Below are 20,398 nucleotides of genomic sequence, written 5' to 3' on the forward strand. Positions count from 1 at the left end.
GTAAATCTCAGCAGCGGCTACCACCGGATTCAGCAAGTTGTAGCGGGGACCCAGGTGGGAGTTTGGACTAACGCCAGCGGGGGCAGACCGTCCCACAGAGGGAGGCAGAGTTGAAAGCAGGGAAACAGGCCATAAGGCTGGCAGGCCCCACCCCCACAGAACTCAAACTGAAGCACTCACTGGAGAGTTTGGCAGCAAATACACCAGTTTGACCCAAACCAGGAAGATCCAGCTCTGGGAGAGAAGCCATTGGGAAGGTGGGCCAATCTCACCTGCAAACAAACTCCAGGGAAGAACCACCCACCCAACACCTGACTGAACTGGAGAGAGCCCAGCAACACCCTCTACAGGCCAAAAAAGATATAGTTCCAACCTAATAGAAAAAAAAGACCACTCAGAGACTCCTGAAATCACCAACTTCAAAGACTAAAGGGAAATAAATCCACAAAGATGGGAAAAAAACAAAGCAAAAAGGATGAAACCACCAAAAACAGAACACCTCTTCTTCCAGGGATCACAACTCCTCACCATCAAGGGAACAAAAAAAGACAGAGAATGAATCTGACAAATTGACAGAAGCAGGCTTCAGAAGGTGGGTAGTAACAACCTCTGAGTTAAAAGACCATGTTCCAACCCAACACAAAGAAACTAAGAACCTTGAAAAAAGGTTAGATGAAATGGTAACTAGAATAGCCAGCTTAGAGAAGAACATAAACGACTTGATGAAGCTGAAAAACACAGCATGAGAACTTCATGAGGCATACACAAGTTTCAACAGCCGAATCGATCAAGCAGAAGAAAGGACATCAGAGATAGAAGGTCAAATCAATGAAATAAAAGGAGAAGGCAAGATTAGAGAAAAAAGAGTGAAAAGAAATGAATAAAGCCTCGAAGAACTATGGGATATTTGAAAAAAACCTTATCTATGCTTGATCAGCGTACCAGAATGTGACAGGGAGAATGAATCCAAGTTGGAAAACACTCTTCAAGATATTATCCAAGAGAACTTTCCCAACCTAACAAGGTAGGCCAACATTCAAATCCAGGAAATACAGAGAACACCACAAAGATATTCCTCAAGAAGAGCAACCCCAAGGCACATAGTTGTCAGATTCACCAGGGTTGAAATGAAGGAAAAAAATCCTAAGGGCAGCCAGAGGGAAAGGTCGAGTCACCCACAAAGGAAAGCCCATCAGTCTCACAGCAGATCTCTCAGCAGAAACCCTGCAAGCTAGAACAGAGTGGGGGTCAATATTCAACATCCTTAAAGAAAAGAACTTTCAACCCAGAATATCATATCCAGCCAAACTAAGCTTCATAAGTGAAGGAGAAATAAAATCCTTTATGGACAAGCAATTGCTGAGAGATTTTTGTCACTATAAGACCTACCTTGCAGGAGCTACTGAAGGAAGTACTAAACAGGGAAAGGAATACCAGTACCAGCCACTGCAAAAAGTACCAAATGGTAAAGAATAACAATACAATGAAGGAGCCACGTCAATTAACGGGCAAAACAACCAGCCAGCAATAAAATGGCAGGATCAAATTCAAACATAACAATATTAATGTTGAGTGTAAATGGCCTAAATGCCCCAATCAAAATACACAGACTGGCAAACTGGATAAAAAGTCAAGACCCATCGGTGTGCTGTATTCAGGAGACCCATCTCACATGCAAAGACTCACATAGACTCAAAATAAAGGGATGGAAGAAGATTTACCAAGCAAATGGAGAGCAAAAAAAAGCAGGGTTAGCAATCCTAGTCTCTGATAAAATGGACTTTAAGCCAACAAAGATCAAAGGAAACAAAGAAGAGCATTATATAATGGTAAAAGGATCAATGTAACAAGAAGAGCTAACTATCCTAAATATTTACACACCCAATGCAGGAGCACCCAGATACATAAAGCAAGTTCTTTTTATTATCATTATTATTATTATTTTGCATTTTAGGTTTTGGGGTACATGTGCAGAACATGTAAGATAGTTGCATAGGTAGACACATGGCAGTGTGTTTTGCTGCCTTCCTCCCCTTCACCCACATCTGGCATTTCTCCCCATGCTATCCCTCCCCAGCTCCCCCCCACCACTGTCCCTTCCCTATTCCCCCCAATAGACCCCAGTGTGTAGTAGTCCCTTCCCTGTGTCCATGTGTTCTCATTGTTCATCACCCACCCGTGAGTGAGAATATGCGGTATTTCATTTTCTGTTCTTATGTCAGTTTGCTGAGAATGATGTTCTCCACATTCATCCATGTCCCTACAAAGGACACAAACTCATCGTTTCTGATTGCTGCATAATATTCCATGGTGTATATGTGCCACATTTTCCCTATCCAGTCTATCATCGATGGGCATTTGGGTTGGTTCCAGGTCTTTGCTATTGTAAACAGCGCTGCAATGAACATTCGTGTGCATGTGTCCTTATAGTAGAACGATTTATAGTCCTTTGGGTATATACCCAGTAATGGGATTGCTGGGTCAAATGGAATTTCTATTTCTAAGGCCTTCAGGAATCGCCACACTGTCTTCCACAATGGTTGAACTAATTTACACTCCCACCAGCAGTGTAAAAGTGTTCCTATTTCTCCACATCCTCTCCAGCATCTGCTGTCTCCAGATTTTTTAATGATCGCCATTCTAACTGGTGTGAGATGGTATCTCAATGTGGTTTTCATTTGCATCTCTCTAATGACCAGTGATGATGAGCATTTTTTAATATGTTTGTTGGCCTCATGTATGTCTTCTTTGGTAAAGTGTCTGTTCATATACTTTGCCCATTTTTGGATGGGCTTGTTTGTTTTTTTCCTGTATATCTGTTTGAGTTCTTTGTAAATTCTGGATATCAGCCCTTTGTCAGATGGATAGATTGCAAAATTTTTTTCCCATTCTGTTGGTTGCTGATTCACTCTAGTGACTGTTTCTTTGGCCGTGCAGAAGCTGTGGAGTTTGATTAGGTCCCATTTGTCTATTTTGGCTTTTGTTGCCAATGCTTTTGGTGTTTTGGTCATGAAATCCTTGCCTATGTCCTGAATGGTTTTGCCTAGATTTTCTTCTAGGGTTTTTATGGTGCCAGGTCTTATGTTTAAGTCTTTAATCCATCTGGAGTTAATTTTAGTGTAAGGTGTCAGGAAGGGGTCCAGTTTCTGCTTTCTACACATGGCTAGCCAGTTTTCCCAACATCATTTATTAAACAGGGAATCCTTTCCCCATTGCTTGTTTTTGTCAGGTTTATCAAAGATTGTATGGTTGTAGATATGTTGTGTTGCCTCCGATGCCTCTGTTTTGTTCCATTGGTCTATATCTCTGTTTCTGTACCAGTACCATGCTGTTTTGATTAGTGTAGTCTTGTAGTGTAGTTTGAAGTCCGGTAGTGTGATGCCTCCCGCTGTGTTCTTTTTGCTTAGAATTGACTTTGCTATGCAGGCTCTCTTTTGGTTCTATATGAAGTTCATGGTGGTTTTTTCCAGTTCTGTGAAGAAAGTCAATGGTAACTTGATGGGGTTAGCGTTGATTCTATAAATTACTTTGGGCAGTATAGCCATTTTCACAATACTAATTCTTTGTAACCATGAACATGGAATGTTTCTCCATCTGTTTGTGTCATCTCTTACTTCGTTGAGCAGTGGCTTATAGTTTTCCTTGAAGAGGTCCCTTACATTCCTTGTAAGTTGTATTCCTAGGTATTTTATTCTCTTTGTAGCAATTGTGAATGGTAGTTCGTTCTTGATTTGGCTTTCTTTAAGTCTGTTATTGGTGTATAGGAATGCTTGTGATTTTTGCACATTGATTTTATATCCTGAGACTTTGCTGAAGTTGCTTCTCAGTGTCCGGAGATTTGGGGCTGAGGCGATGGGGTCTTCTAGGTATACTATCATGTCGTCTGCAAAGAGAGACAATTTGGCTTCCACCTTTCCTATTTGAATATCCTTTATTTCTTCTTCTTGCCTGATAGCTCTGGCTAGAACTTCCAGTACTATATTGAATAGGCGTGGTGAGAGAGGGCATCCTTGTCTAGTGCCAGATTTCAAAGGGAATGCTTCCAGTTTTTGCCCATTCAGTATATTGGCTGTTGGTTTGTCATAAATAGGTTTTATTACTTTGAGATATGTTCCATCAATACTGAGTTTATTGAGGGTTTTTAGCATAAAAGGCTGTTGAATTTTGTCAAAGGCCTTCTCTGCGTCAATTGAGATAATCATGTGGTTTTTGTTTTTGGTTCTGTTTATGTGGTGAATTACGTTTATAGACTTGCATATGTTGAACCAGCCCTGCATCCCCGGGATGAATCCTACTTGATCATGATGGATAACCTTTTTGATGTGCTGTTGCAATCGGCTTGCCAGTATTTTATTGAAGATTTTTGCATCTATGTTCATCATGGATATTGGCCTGAAGTTTTCTTTTCTTGTTGAGTCTCTGCCAGGTTTTGGTATCAGGATGATGTTGGTCTCATAAAATGATTTGGGAAGTATGCCCTCTTTTTCGATTATTTGAAATAGTTTCAGAAGGAATGGTACCAGCTCCTCTTTGTGTGTCTGGTAGAATTCGGCTTTGAACCCATCTGGACCTGGGCTTTTTTTGTGTAGTAGGCTCTTAATTGCTGCCTCGACTTCTGACCTTGTTCTTGGTCTATTCATAGTTTTGGCTTCCTCCTGGTTTAGGCTTGGGAGGACACAGGTGTCCAGGAATTTATCCATTTCTTCCAGGTTTACTAGTTTATGTGCATAGAGTTGTTTGTAATATTCTCTGATGATGGTTTGAATTTCTGTGGAATCTGTGGTGATTTCCCCTTTATTGTTTTTTATTGCATCTATTTGGTTGTTCTTTCTTTTCTTTTTTATCAGTCTGGCTAGTGGTCTGTCTATTTTGTTGATCTTTTCAAAAAACCAGCTCTTGGATTTATTGATTTTTTGAAGGGTTTTTCATGTCTCTATCTCCTTCAGTTCAGCTCTGATCTTAGTTATTTCTTGTCTTCTGCTAGGTTTTGAGTTTTTTTGATCTTACTCCTCTAGTTCTTTCAATTTTGACGATAGGGTGTCAATTTTGGATCTCTCCACTCTTCTCATATGGGTACTTATTGCTATATATTTTCCTCTGGAGACTGCTTTAAATGTGTTCCAGCGATTCTGGTATGTTGTGTCTTTGTCCTCCTTTTTTTCGAAGAACTTCTTTATTTCTGCCTTTATTTCATTGTTTATCGAATCATTCAAGAGCCAGATGTTTAGTTTCCATGAACCTGTGCGGTTCTGAGTTAGTTTCTGAATTCTGAGTTCTAACTTGATTGCACTATGGTCTGAGAGACTGTTATGATATCAGTTGTTAGGCATTTGCTGAGGAGTGCTTTACTTCTAATTATATGGTCAATTTTAGAGTAGGTGTGATGTGGTGCTGAGAAGAATGTATATTCTGTGGATTTGGGGTGGAGAGTTCTGTAAATGTCTATCAGGTTTGCTTGTTCCAGATCTGAGTTCAAGCCCTGGATATCCTTGTTAATTTTCTGTCTGGTTGATCTGTCTGATATTGACAGTGGAGTGTTAAAGTCTCCCACTATTATTGTGTGGTAGTCTAAGTCTCTTTGTAAGTCATTAAGAACTTACCTTATATATCTGGGTGCTCCTGTATTGGGTCCATATATATTTAGGATCATTAGCTCTTCCTGTTGTATCGATCCTTTTACCATTATGTAATGACCTTCTTTGTCTCTTTTGATCTTTGTTGCTTTAAAGTCTATTTTATCAAAGACGAGAATTGCAACTCCTGCTCTTTTTTGCTCTCGATTTGCTTGGTAAATCTTCTTCCATCCCTTTATTTTGAGCCTTTGTGTATCCTTGCATGTGAGATGGGTTTCCTGGATACAGCACATCGATGGGTTTTGGTTTTTTATCCAATTTGCCAGTCTGTGTCTTTTGATTGGTGCATTTAGCCCATTTACATTTAGGGTTAATATTGTTATGTGTGAATTTGATACTGCCATTTGGAGGCTAGCTGGCTGTTTTTCCTGTTAGTTGATGCAGATTCTTCATTTTGTTGATGCTCTTTAGCATTTGGTATGTTTTTGGAATGGCTGGTACTGGTTGTTTTTTTCTATGTGCAGTACCTCTTTCAGGAGCTCTTGTAAAGCAGGCCTGGTGGTGACAAAATCTCTGAGTACTCACTTGTTTGCAAAGGATTTTATTTTTCCTTCACTTATGAAGCTCAGTTTGGCTGGATATGAAATTCTGGGTTGAAAGTTCTTTTCTTTAAGGATGTTGAATATTGGCCCCCACTCTCTTGTAGAGGTTCTGGCTTGTAGAGTTTGCACTGAGAGATCTGCTGTGAGTCTGATGGGCTTTCCCTTTGTGGGTGACCTAACCTTTCTCTCTGGCTGCCCTTAGCATTTACTCCTTCATTTCAACCCTGTTGAATCTGACAATTATGTGCCTTGGGGTTGCTCTTCTTGAGGAATATCTTTGTGGGGCTCTCTGTATTTCCTGGTCTTGGATATTGGCCTGCCTTGCTAGGTTAGGGAAATTTTCCTGGATAATATCCTGAAGAGTATTTTCCAGCTTGGATTCATTCTCTTCGTCACATTCTGGTACACCTATCAAACGTAGATTAGGTCTTTTCACATAGTCCCACATTTCTTGGAGACTTTGTTCATTCCTTTTTGTGCTTTTTTCTCTAATCTTTGTTTCTCGTTTTATTTCATTGAGTTGATCTTCAACTTCTGATATTCTTTCTTCTGCTTGGTCAATTCGGCTGTTGAAACTTGTGCATGCTTCGCGAAGTTCTCATGTTGTGTTTTTCAGCTCCTTCAATTCATTCATATTCCTCTCTAAGTTGTCCATTCTTGTTATCATTTCCTTGAATCTTTTTTCAAATCTTTTTTCAAGGTTCTTAGTTTCTTTGCATTGATTTAGAACATGTTCTTTTAGCTCACAGAAGTTTCTCATTACCCACCTTCTGAAGTCTGATTCTGTCATTTCATCACATTCATTCTCCATCCAGCTTTGTTCCCTTGCTGCTGAGGAGTTTTGGTCCTTTGTAGGAGGTGAGGTGTTCTGGTTTCGGGTGTTTTTCTCCTTTTTGCACTGGTTTCTTCCCATCTTTGTGGATTTATCCACCTGTCTTCCGAGTAGTTGCTGACTTTTCGATTGGGTCTCTGAGTGGACGACCAGATTGTTGTTGATGAAGTATTTCTGTTACTTAGTTTTCCTTCTAACAGTCTAGCCCCTCTGCTGTAGGACTGCTGAGGTCCACTCCAGGCCCTACTTGTCTGGGGTACACTGTAGCAGCTGCAGAACAGTGAGGGATGCTACCAGTTTCTTCTTCTGCTATCTTTGTCCTAGAATGATGCCCGCCAAATGTCAGTCTGATCAGTCCTTTTTGAGGTGACTCTTTGGCTATACAGGGGTTAGGGAGCTGCTTGAGGAGACGGTCTGTACTTTATAGTAGCTCAAGTGCTGAGCTGTGAGCTCTGTTGTTCATTCAGGGCTGTTAGGCAGGTACGTTTAAGTCTGCTGCAGCAGACCTCATAAAACCCCTTTTTTTCCTCAGATGCTCTGTCTTGGGGAGTTAGCGCTTTATTTATGAGTATCCATTGCACTGTCCTTCCCAGCTAGGAGACAGTCTAGTCACTATTGCCTGCTGAGGCTCCGCCCTGCTGCCGAGTGTAATTCCCTGTAGTCCTGTTTATATGGGTGTGGTTAAAACTGCTGTGGTGATGGTGGCCCGCCTCTGTATTGGCGGACTCTCTCTGTTATGCTGGGTTGCCTTGGCAACGGCAGGCTGCATCAGCAATGGGAGTGTACCTCAGTAGGGGCAGTATGCCTCGGTAATGGTGGACGCCCCTCCCCCACCAAGATGCACTGTCCTGGGTTCAGCTGTGCCCACAGTGAAACTCTCAACCCCGAGCGTTTCGAATCGCCATTTTGTTTGTCCCTGTGGGGGTAGGACCCGCCGAGCCTGATCACCTGGCTCCCTGCCTCAGAGCCCTCTTTTTTTTAAGTTGAACAGTTGACTCTCTCCCAGGTGTTTCAGTTGCCTGCTGATAGGGCACTGGGATCTGTGTGATTTCCTGTGCAGCGACCCACTGCGCCGGCTCAAACGTCGCTTCCTGGGAATCTCCTGGCCTGGCTCACTGTCCAAGTTCTGTTTAATCAGATGGATATGCTAATCTGCCCTCCCAAATCTCAAATTGCTGGTTTAACAGGGCACCCAGACCAGTGCGTTTTGTGCGGAGTGCCACTGCGCTGTGGCGCCGGCCGAAACGGCCACGCCAGCCGAAACAACTGCGCTGGTGTCCCGTGTCTCTCCTGCACCTGGGAATTTCCTTGTCTGTGGGCAACAAAGATCCGTCTGGAAATGCGGCTTGCACTCACCCTCTGCGCCTTCACTGAGAGCTGCAATCCTGAGTTGCTCCTACCGCACTATCTTCCCCCACTCCCCAGCAAGTTCTTAAAGACCTACAAAGAGTTATAGACTCCCTCACAATAATAGTGCGAGACTTTAACACTCCATTGAAAATACTGGACAGATCAATGAGACAGAAAGTCAACAAGGATATCCAAGACTTGAACACAGATTTTGACCAAGCAGACCTAATAGACTTTTACAGGACACTCCACCCCAAATCCACAGAATATACATTCTTCTCAGCACCGCATTGCACTTACTCCAAAATTGACCATATAATTGGAAGTAAATAACTCCTTGGCAAATACAAAAGAACAGAAATCATGACAAACAATCTCTCAGACCACAGTGCAATCAAATTAGAACTCAGGATTAAGAAAAGCACTCAAAACTGCACAATCACATGGAAACTGAACAACTTGCTCCTGAATGACCAATGGATAACCAATGAAATGAAGGCAGAAATAAAAATGTTCTTTGAAACCAATGAGAATGAAGACACAACCTACCACATCCTGTGCGACACATTTAAAGCAGTGTCTAGATGGAAATTTATAGCAATAAATGCCCACATGAGAAACAAGGAAAGATCTAAAATCGACACCCTATCATCAAAATTGAAAGAGCTAGAGGAGCAAGATCAAAAAAACTCAAAAGCAAACAGAAGTCAAGAAGTAACTAAGATCAGAGCAGAACTGAAGGAGATAGAGACACAAAAAATCAATAAATCCAGGAGCTGTTTTTTTGAAAAGATCAACAAAATAGACAGATCACTAGCTAGACTAATAAAAAAGAAAAGAGAGAAGAATTGAATAGATGCAATAAAAAACGATAAAAGGAAGATCACCACTGATTCCGGAAATACAAACTACCATCAGAGATTACTACAAACAACTCTATGCACATAAACTATTAAATCTGGAAGAAATGGATAAATTCCTGGACACTTGCACACCCCAAGACTAAGCCAAGAAGAAGTGGAAACGCTGAATAGACCAATAACAAGGTCTGAAGTTGAGGCAGCAGTTAATAGCCTACTGACAAAAAAAGTCCAGGTCCTGACAGATTCACAGCTGAATTCTACCAGACATACAAAGAGGAGCTGGTACCACTCCTGTTGAAACTATTCTAAACAATACAAAAACAGGGAATCCTCCCTAACTCTTTCTGTGAGACCAACATCATCCTGATACCAAAATCTGGCAGAGACACAACTAAAAAAGAAAACTACAGGCTAATATCCATGATGAACATTGATGCAAAAATCTTCAATAAAATACTGACAAACCAAATCCAACAGCACATCAAAAAGCTTATCCATCACAATCAAGTAGGCTTCATACCGGGGATGCAAGGCTGGTTCAACATACGCAAATCTGTAAACATTAATTCACCACATAAATGGAACCAAAGACAAAAACCACATGATTATCTCAATAGATGCAGAGAAGGCCTTCCACAAAATTCAACAGCGCTTTGTGCCAAAAACTCTCTATAAACTAGGTATCAATGGAATGTATCTCAAAACAATAAAAGCTATTCATGACAAACCAACAGCCAATATCATACTGAATGAGCAAAAATTAGAAGCATTCCCTTGGAAAACCAGCACTAGACAAGGATGCCCTCTCTCACCACTCCTATTCAATATAGTATTGGAAGTTCTAATCAGAGCAATTAGGCAAGAAAAAGAAATAAAGGCATTCAGTTAGGAAGAGAAGAGGTCAAATTGTCCCCATTTGCAGACAATATGATCATATATTTTGAAGACTTCATCTTCTCAGCCCAAAACCTCCATAAGCTGATAAGCAACTTCAGCAACGTCTCAGGATACAAAATCGATGTGCAAAAACCACAAGCATTCCTATACACCAATAACAGACAAACAGAGAGCCAAATCATGAGCAAACTCCCATTTACAATTGCTACAAAGAGAATAAAATACCTAGGAATACAATTAACAAAGGAGATAAAAGATCTCTTCAAGGAGAACTACGAACCACCGATCAAGGAAATCAGAGAGGACTGTTTTGGAAAAACATTCCATGCTCATGGTTAGGAAGAATCAATATTGTGAAAATAGCCATACTGTCAAAAGTAATTTATAGATTTAATGCTATCCCCATCAAGCTACCATTGACCTTCTTCACAGAACTGGAAAAAAAAATACTTTAAACTTCATATGGAACCAAAAGAGAGCCCGCATAGCCAAGACAATCCTAAGCAAAAAGAACAAAGTTGGAGGCATCATGCTACCTGACTTCAAATTATACTACAAGTCTACAGTAATCAAAACAGCATTGTACTGGTACCAAAACAGAGATATAGACCAGTGAAACAGAGCAGAGGCCTCAGAAGCAACACCACACATCTACAACCATCTGATCTTTGACAAATCTGACAGGAACAAGCAATGGGGAAAGGATTCCCTGTTTAATAAATGGTGTCGGGAAAACTGGCTAGCCATATGTAGGAAGCTGAAACTGGACTCCTTCCTTATACCTTATACAAAAATTAACTCCAGATGGATTAAAGATTTAAACATAAGAACTAACACCATAAAAACCCTAGAAGAAGACTTAGGCAAAACCATTCAGGACATATGCACAGGCTAGGGCTTCATGACTAAAACACCAAAAGCAATGGCAACGAAAGCCAAAATAGACAAATTGAGCATAATTAAACTTAAGAGCTTCTGCACAGCAAAAGAAACAATCATTAGAGTAAACCAGCAACCAACAGAATGGGAAAAAATTTTCACAATCTACCCATCAGACAAAGGGCTAATATCCAGAATCTACAAAGAACTAAAGCAGATTTATAGAGGAAAAAAAAAAACACAAAAACCCATTCAAAAGTGGGCAAAGGATATGAACAGACACTTTTCAAAAGAAGATACATATGCGGCCAACAAACATGAAAAAATGCTCATCATCATTTGTCATTAGAGAAATGCAAATCAAAACCACATTGAGATACCATCTCACGCCAGTTAGAATGGCAATCATTAAAAATCTGGAAACAACAGATCCTGGAGAGGATGTGGGAAAAAGAAACACTTTTACACTGTTGGTGGAAGTATAAACTAGTTCAACCATTGTGGAAGACAGTGTGGAGATTCCTCAAGGACCCAGAAATAGAAATTCCATTTGACCCAGCAATCCCATTACTGGGTATATACCAAAGGATTATAAATCGTTTTATCATAAAGACACATGCACACGAATGTTCATTGCAGTGCTGTTTAGGATAGCAAAGACCTGGAACCAACCCAAATGCCCATTGATGATAGACTGGACAAAGAAAATGTGGAACATATACACCCTGGAATACGTTTTTTATGCAGCCATAAAAAACGATGAGTTCATGTCTTTTGTAAAGATATGGATGAACCTAGAAACCATCATTCTCAGCAAACTGACACAGAACAGAAAACCAAACACGGCATGTTTTCACTCATAGACAGGTGATGAACAATGAGAACACTTGGGCACAGAGAAGGGAACAACACTCACAGGGCTAGGTGGGGGGGAGGGGAGGGGAGGGGAGGAGAGTGGGGGCATAGTGGGAGAGTGGTGGGGAGGGGAAGGGATAACACCTGGAGAAATGCCTGATGTAGGCAATGGTGTGGGGGGATGGAGACAGCAAACCACCATAGCATGTATGTACCTATGCAACAATTCTGCAGGAAGCTGGATGTGCACATGTACCCCAGAGTCCAAATACAATTAAAATAAAAAAAAGAAAGATGATGACGATGATGATGATGATGATGAAGAATATGGCAATATCCATTGCATTATGCAGCACTTTGTAAATATTTTCTCAGTTCTTGTTGAGCTTTATGATAACCCTGACAGGCAAGGATATAGGATCTTACTATTTTAATTTGACAGATAAGAAAACTTAGAGAGATTAAATGATTTGCTAAAAACAAATACCTGGCGAGTGGCAGGACCTTTTTTCTCTCACTGAGGAAGGAGTAAGGATATGGGATAAATGCGCCCCCCAAAATAGACAAACTACCAAGGCAGTCTGGAAATACTGATCCCATCCTACTTACTAGTAGCTGGGTGATTTTGACCAAGGAATTTGACCTCTTTGAGCCCCCATTATCCTTTGGGATGGAGGCAGTTAATCCTGACAAATCTACAAGGTAGGAATTCATTAAATTGGTTATATAAAGTACCTGACACATAATAGGTACTTTAAGTGTGAGTTTTCCTTCTGTTGTCCATCTTCCTGCCTAGGATTATGTAATCTAGTTTGCAGAATTCTATCACACATCTTCCAATTTTATTGTCAGTTAATATTTAAGCACTATCCTAATAAACAGGTGTGTATGTGCCTGCCAGTCTGCACAAGTTGATACGGGATTTAGATCTCCCTCTGTCACTTACTATTTGTGATCTAAAGCAAATTACTTCATCTCTCAGATCCATAGTTTCTTCATCTGTATAAATGGAAATAGTAAGATCTATTTCATAAGATTATTAAAGCGCTCAGTGAAATCTTACATGTGAAAAATCTTAACACAGGGCTGGGCACATAGGACACCTCAATTTCCCTCCTTCAATAACTTAGCTACAGTTTGTCAGAGAATAGGCACCATCTGGGAAATACCATCTCTGTGAATTGAAATTAATCCCTTGGATATAAACCTTGTAGATAATTAGGGATATATCATTTATCTTTGTATCCAGAGTTATTCTAAAGTGAGCACTCTGTTTTGTTTTTTCCTGCCTATAACCTCAATTACAGAATCACAGAGCTAAAGGAACCTTGTAATCTAAGTAGTTCTTAAACACTGAAATGGTGTGAAATTTTGTGTCTACATGGATTTGTTTATTTTGGAGGGGCATAATAGCTTTCATTTGAGCCAAAAGGGTCTGTGACCAAAAACATATTAAGAACCATTAAGTTGTGGGGAAACATAATCCTAGAGCCAAAGCCCTAGATTCTTAGACTGTCCAAGCTGAAAAGGAGCCTTAGAGATCAAAATTTCACAGAGAAAAACTAAGAAGGCCCAGAAAAGTTAAATACCTCTCCGGAAGTCATAAAACCTTAAGTAACCTTCAGCAAATTAATCTCAATAAGCCTAAATCTTCTCATTTGTAAAATATACTTATTAAAACGTTTCTCAGAAAATTGCCGTGAATATTATCATTCCACAATCTGTTTTATATAATGCCAAAATCTAAAAGACCCTGAAAATAAAAGTTTTTTAACTCATTGAGCAGCCAAATCTGACCTCAACTGTATGAGACTTAGTCAACCACCCACTTATGTAAACTTTTATTAAAACACACTGTGCTCATTAATTTACATATTGTCTATGGCCACTTTTTTACCATAGTAGCCCAGTTGAGGAACTGCAACAGAGACCGTATGAACCATAAAGTCTAAATTATTTACTATCTGGCCTTTTACAGAATAAGTTTGCAAGCTTTTGACTTATCTGGGCCCTGATATATAATATATTATAATAGTCAGTTTATGTACTCTATTACCTTTCTAAAACCTGAAAAATTCTAAATTCAGAAATAAATCTGGCCTTAAAGGTTTCAGATAAGATAGTGTGAACCCATACTAGGTGGAATGTAGACTTTAGAGCCAGCTCAACCTGGATTCAAATTCTAGCTCTGTCACTTGGTGGCAGTAATAAGTTGGGCACGTTTCTGAGCTTCCACTGTCTCATTGGTAAAATAAGGCTTATTATCCCATTTAATCATCAGAACTTCTCAGGGTTATCAGAGGAATTAAATGAAATAATATCTGTAAAGGGCTAACAGAATTTCTGATACATACTAGATATTTAATAAAGAGTAGTTTTTGGCCAGGTGCAGTGGCTCACTACTATAATCCCAAAACCTTGGGAAACCAAGGTGGAAGTAATGCTTGAGGCCATGAGTTTGAGACCAGCATGGGTATCACAGCAAGATCTTGTCTCTACAAAAAAAAAAGCAAAGAAAAAAAAAATTTTTTTTTGGAAAATGGCCAGGCATGGTAGCATATGCATGTAGTCCTATGTTCTCAGGAGGTTGAGGCAGAAGAATGACTTGAGCCCAGGAGTTCAAAGTTACTGGTGCCACTCCACTCCAGCCTGGGCAAAAAGATTTTGAAATCTAGCATCTGGGCCTTGATATATGTTCCCTAAGTGCCGATTCCCTTGGTAGAAGACTTGGGTCTAGACTCCAGATCTCTTTTGACCTCTGCCTTTTCTGTTGCACTCATAGTACCATAAACATTTAAGAACTTTTAAAGCACTTTTTTCTCAAAGCTCTTTCTAAACCATTATTTCATTTGACAATCAGAACAACTTTGGTAGAAAACACTGGAATCAGTTTTCTCATTTGTGAGGTAAGGAAACCAAATCTGAGAGAGATTAATGACTTGTTCTTTAAAAACTACTAGCCATAGCCAAAGAGGACTCAGATCTTCCAACTCCTAGCCTTTTTTCTTCCCATCTAATCTTATTGCCTCTCAGTGCTCAGATAAACACAAAGTCCAACTCACTGTGGGTATGTTTTCTGTTCTGTCTTAAGCCAGGGTGATGGACAGTATGGGGTGGAGAGTAAGTAACTTGTCTTTTTGTTTACTTTTAAGAGTATAATTGAGAATCTTTCTTTTCTCCCATAAGGGATCACGGGATGGTATCCTATCATTTTACCAGAAGATGGGGGCCTACCTCATGGCTTGGAGCTCATGCAGAAGATTGTAGGTGGTCTGGAGCTTTCAGTTTCCTTTACGCATCCTGGAGACAGAGAGCGGGTGTTGGAAGCTGCTGAGCCAATGGGCTGGAGTTTTGAGAACAGCCTGAAGGATTTTGTCAGAATGGATGAAGGGGAGCCAGCTACTGTCACCATCTCCACCCCAAGGCTATGGCTACCCACCCATTGCGTGCTGCTTGCTGGCCACAAACACATTCATAAGAACACGTATTGCTACCTTCGCTACAAGTTCTATGATCATGAAGCCTTTTGGACCCCTCTCAAGAAGCCTAAGGAATCTGTAAACAAAAAGCAGATTGTTGTCACTTTCAAAGCATCCAAAAGAGCAGAAGTCACTAGGGGCCCATCACTGCTTTGGTACTTTAGGGAGGAGAGGCTAGAGATCCAAGTGTGGCGAGCTTATGGCAATACTAGTGTGGAGAGACCCCACCAGACAGACAGCTGGATTGGCTCAGCCTATGTGGACCTGGCCAGACTTGGGGAGAGGTCAGCAAAGACACTAACTGTCAGTGGTAAGTGGGGAGCCCGATTCAGCTCTTACAGTTTGAGCGCCTGCTCTGTGTCAAACACTGTGCGAGACACTCTGTCAGACATTACTTTACTTGACCCTCCCAGCAATCCTGTGAGATAGGCTTTAGACCCATTTTACAGTCATGAAAAAGGAGGCTCAGAGAGATTGAGTAACCTGCCTGGGGTTACAGACTAGTAAGTGTTCCTTCCATTATTGCATGCTGAAAGATTAATAATAATTTAGTAGTGCTTCTTGTAATGAAAGAGATGGTTTTTAAAGTTCCACTGCCTGCTTAAGAAAGGGTGTTACCTAATTCCAGTACTGTGGTGGGGTCAACATATGTCGAAGAACTGGCTCTGAACTCATAGCACTAGAGTGCATCCAAATTCATCAGATTTTTGCATTTAACATAGTGCTTAGAACATTGTTAACAGTTATAAAATAATGAATGAATTTAGGGAACTACCTTTAACCACATATATAAGAGCCTGTCTAATCATCTAGAATGCTAGATTATTAATTACACTGAAAAGCATACCTGTTAAGGGGAACAGGATACTCTTTCTCTCTGGTCAGCACATCTTGAAACCATAAAGAAAATCTATATGGTAATAACTAGTTGACAAAGCAAAAAACAAAAGCGTAACATTTTGCAGGTGGCATTTTTGTGCAGGGTGCTTTTCTTTCAAGCATTTGCTGAGTACTTGATACATATTCTGGGACCTGGGAATTCAAAGATGAGTAAGAAATAGTTCCTGACCTTAAAGAGTTTACAGTCTAATAGGAGAATACTATAGTAAGTAAATAATTGCAGTGAGGCATTAGAACTATGAAAAAGGTGTTCTTGGTGCTGTAGAAACACAGGGACACACGTCTCTAAGGATAGCATCTCAGTGAAAGTGATACTTGACCTGAGTTTCAAAGGATATAGGTATAAATCAAGGAAAGGGGGAAAGAAAGGTATTCTAAAAATACAAAAAAAATTAGCTAGGCATGGTGGCACATGCCTGTAATCCCAGGTACTCAGGAGGCTGAGGCAGGAGAATTGCCTCAACCCAGGAGGCAGAGGTTGTGGTGAGCCAAGATCGCGCCATTGCACCCCAGCCTGGGCAACAAAAATAAAGAAGAAGAAGAAGAAAGACGAAGAAGAAGAAAGAAGGAAGAAGAAGAAGAAGCAGAAGGAGGAGGAGGAGGAGGAAGGAAGAAGGAGAAGAAGGAAGAAGAAGAAAGAGGAAGAGGTAGTAGAAGAAGAAAGAAGAAGAAGGGAATGTACAGGAGAATGAAGAGTTTGATGGATTTGGGGGACTATAGTAATTTCAGACAGCTGCATCATAGGAAACATAGATTGGGAAGTGATTAGAGATGAAGCTAGGGAGGTAGGCAGGAGTACTGTGTTGAAAGCCTTCTCTTCTAAGCTCAAGTTTGGACTTTTTTCCTGAGAGTTATGGAAAACTAGCACAATGGTTTCTGCATACAAGAGGAATGTACAGCTTTGCATTTAGAAAAATAAAGCTAGTGACTAGTTAAGATGAATTAGAGATAGCCAGACTAGACTCATTACAAATATGAACTTTATTTAGCTTAACATTGCTGTCCAGTTAGTTATTTACCCCACTCTATAGTTGAAGAAACTGAGTTGTGACCCCTTTTTAGCCCCATTAGCCCTGTGCACTGACCCTATTGTTGAGTAGGTGGCCCAGGCTATAGAACTGAGTGTATCTAGGTGATCGTCCCAAATTCTCTGGTTCTTTCTGGACCTAACAGGTGTAAATCTGGCTCTGTTGAGCACATCCAATGCCATGTGCTCTATTTTATCTGGGGAGGCCTAGAGTCACTTCAAAGGGACTACAGAAAATGTCCTTGAAGTGAATCAAGTTCACTTGAACTAAAGTTTATAAAGACAGGCTTTCAGCTTCATTCTGCTGAAGAAAGTAGGTTTAGGACACTGAATATAGATCTAAGTATAGGATCTCAAGCACAAATGCCTCTTTTTATTGAGTGCTACAAAAGGTGGTATTTAGGTTTTCAGATCATCCATTTCTCTCATACTTCTCCATATCCCTCTTGTCTGAGCTTTTTATCCTCTTGGGCAAGGGCCTTATATGAGGCATGTCATTTGGTGTGTTCGTTGAATAAGTCAAGCCATCCATCCAACCATACTTCAACGTTTTGTTAAGTTTCCTGGGGTTCAGGATTTAACTGTGTTGCTTTTGAGTATCTTCCCTCCTGTAATGACCTGCCCTTATTTTCCTTTGATAATCATGATAATTTACACATTGCTTTGAGAAGAAAACTGATTATCTAAAAATAGAAGAAACAAGAAAGCTTTCATATTATGGCCTTCTGTGAATCAGTTAACTTCATTTTCCTGACTTGAAATGAGTCTAATGAAGCAAACTTTGAGATTCAGAAGAAGCTATTAGAACCTTCTGTTTTATAAATCTCATTTTAATATTCAGCAAGTTAGTAAAATTCAAATCTCTGGGCTTAAATCTGCTACTTACTGAAAGAGCAATGTTGGTAGGTTATTTAACTCCTCTGAGATTCTGGCATATGAAAAAGACTCAACAAATATTAACTCCCTTATATTTCTTTCTGGTCTCCTGCTGACCTCCTACTTCCCTTCCAAAATATTGCCAGAACCCTATGAAACATAGCTAAATTGAGTGTCAAGACAGTTTCCTGATAGGGAGAAGGTGTAAAAACAGAGCCCATGAGACATGAGGAAGAGAAAATAGGCCACTCCTGATTTCATCACTCTTAGACTTCTCTAAGTCTTATATTGCCTCTCAGTGCATGAATCCCTTCCACAGCAGCTCTGCCTGGTAGTCACTTTTTTTTCTTTTTGTTTTCTGGGTTTTGGTGGAGGGGAGTTGTTTTTTGTTTGTTTGTTTGTTTGTTTGTTTTGAGACAGAATCTTGCTCTGTCACCCAGGATAGAGTGCGGTGGCCACAATCGTGGCTCACTGCAGCCTTGAACTCCTGGGCTCAGGTGATCCTCCCACCTCACCCTCCTGAGTAGCTGGGACTACAGACACACACCACCATGCTCAGCTAGTTTTTGTGTTTTTTTGTAAAGACTGGGTTTTACCGTGTTGCCCAAACTCCTGGACTCAAGCAATTCACCAACTTCAGTCTCTCAAAGTGCTGGGATTACAAATGTGAGCCACCACACCCAGCCTACTTTTCATTATTGAAGATAGTTAGGGCAGGGTAAAAGTTTTGATGTTTTCTACCAGCTTCATAGTTTATTTTGCAAATTGCTGTATTGAGGTTTGTAGACCTTTCAAAGGAGAAAGGACCACAGCACCTTCAGTGAGTGTTTCCTCCAAGCTTGGTTCTTGGTTCCTGCTTGATTATCCTTATTCTTCTCCATCCTCTTGTAGGTGTGTATCCTCTGTTTGGACAAAATGCTTCCAACCTCTCAGGAGCAGCCTTGCGAGTTCATGTGGTTCTTTCCTCTCTTTCCTCACACCCGGAGCCCACTCATGAGCTGGATTCCATGGACTGCAGCAGCTACAGTGAATCTGAGCAGCTCCCCAGAAGGAATAATGAGGTCCAGTTTTCTCCACCAGAAGAAGTCTCCTGCCACCAGAAGTCTCCTACCTCCACCCAGGTCCCCTGTGGCAGCACCACAGATGAAGTCTGCCTGACCCAGGAGGGCCCTGCTGAGTTGGATGGAACTTTTGCCGTCAGCATCCTAGTAGAAAGAGCAATGCACCTGAGCTTGAAAGGTATGCTCTCTCCACCTACCCAGGAGCATATGTCTAATCTAACTCTTCAGGGTGTGCTCCCTTCTTCACAAATCTTTCAAATCATGGCAGGATCTGTTAATTATCTTAATTGATAATTATTTATTTCTCAAGCCTAAAGGTTTAACCAGCATGAAAGCTTTTCTGAACTTGTTGCATATCATAAATTCCCCCAGTCCAGCCACCTGAGTATCAACCTAGATAGATACTTCTCTTTTCCTTATCCACTGTCAAATCATCAGATCACTAACTTGTTCTGCATTCCTGTCAACTCAGGCCCTCCTAATGCACCTAGGACCAGGTGTTTTTAACATTGGGTCCTTAAACACCCAGGGGATCCATGAAAAGTTCAAATTCACGGTTAGTGACCTTGGATAGGAAAATAATTATGTCTTTATTTTTATTAACCTCTAACTAAAAGTTAACATTTCCTCTCATTATGAATATAGACAATAGATCCTAGTAATAGTAATAGTACCTGTGATATTGTCAACAGTAATCACAGGTATTTCTGTATCAGATCATTATTGTAGATATCTTAGAATATCACTTATAACTATGATTTCTTTGAAATTACAGTAGTTTTGGTTTTTTGTGAGTTTTTTTTTTTTTTTTTAAGTCTTGCTCTGTCACCCAGTGGCATGATCTCGGCTCACTGCAACTTCTACCTCCCGGCTTCAAGCGATTCTCCTGACGCAGCCACCTGAGTAGCTGGAATTACAGGCTTGTGCCACCACTCCTGGCTGATTTTTGTTTTATTTTTTTGTTTGTTTGTTTTGAGACGGAGTTTCGCTCTTGGTGCCCAAGCTGGAGTGCAATGGCACCATTTCAGCTCACTGTAATCTCCGCCTCCTGGGTTCAAGCAATTCTCCTGGGATTACAGGCATGTGCCTGTAATTTGTAGACCTTTCAAAGGAGAAAGCACGCCCAGCTAATTTTGTATTTTTAGTAGAGACAGGGTTTTTCCATGTTGGTCAGGCTGGTCTCAAACTCCCGACCTCAGGTGAT

General features: G+C 40.6%; 1 protein-coding gene across 16 annotated transcripts in view; it reads left to right on the top strand.

Moving 5' to 3' along the window:
- Nucleotides 1–20,398, top strand: part of C2CD3 (C2 domain containing 3 centriole elongation regulator) — a 188,667-nt gene that overhangs the window by 106,876 nt on the left and 61,393 nt on the right. For all 16 annotated transcript variants that reach the window (XR_013523253.1, XR_013523254.1, XR_013523252.1 and 13 more), the window contains 2 exons: nt 15,038–15,640; nt 19,025–19,372. Coding sequence is in view for 13 of the 16 variants with exons in the window: in XM_035265475.3 (XP_035121366.1) it covers nt 15,038–15,640; nt 19,025–19,372 (951 nt within the window). In the remaining 3 variants the exon portion in view is untranslated. The remainder of the gene's footprint in view (nt 1–15,037; nt 15,641–19,024; nt 19,373–20,398) is intronic.

Source organism: Callithrix jacchus, chromosome 10, assembly GCF_049354715.1.
Source record: "Callithrix jacchus isolate 240 chromosome 10, calJac240_pri, whole genome shotgun sequence".
In the NCBI taxonomy this organism is placed as follows: Eukaryota; Metazoa; Chordata; class Mammalia; order Primates; family Cebidae; genus Callithrix; species Callithrix jacchus.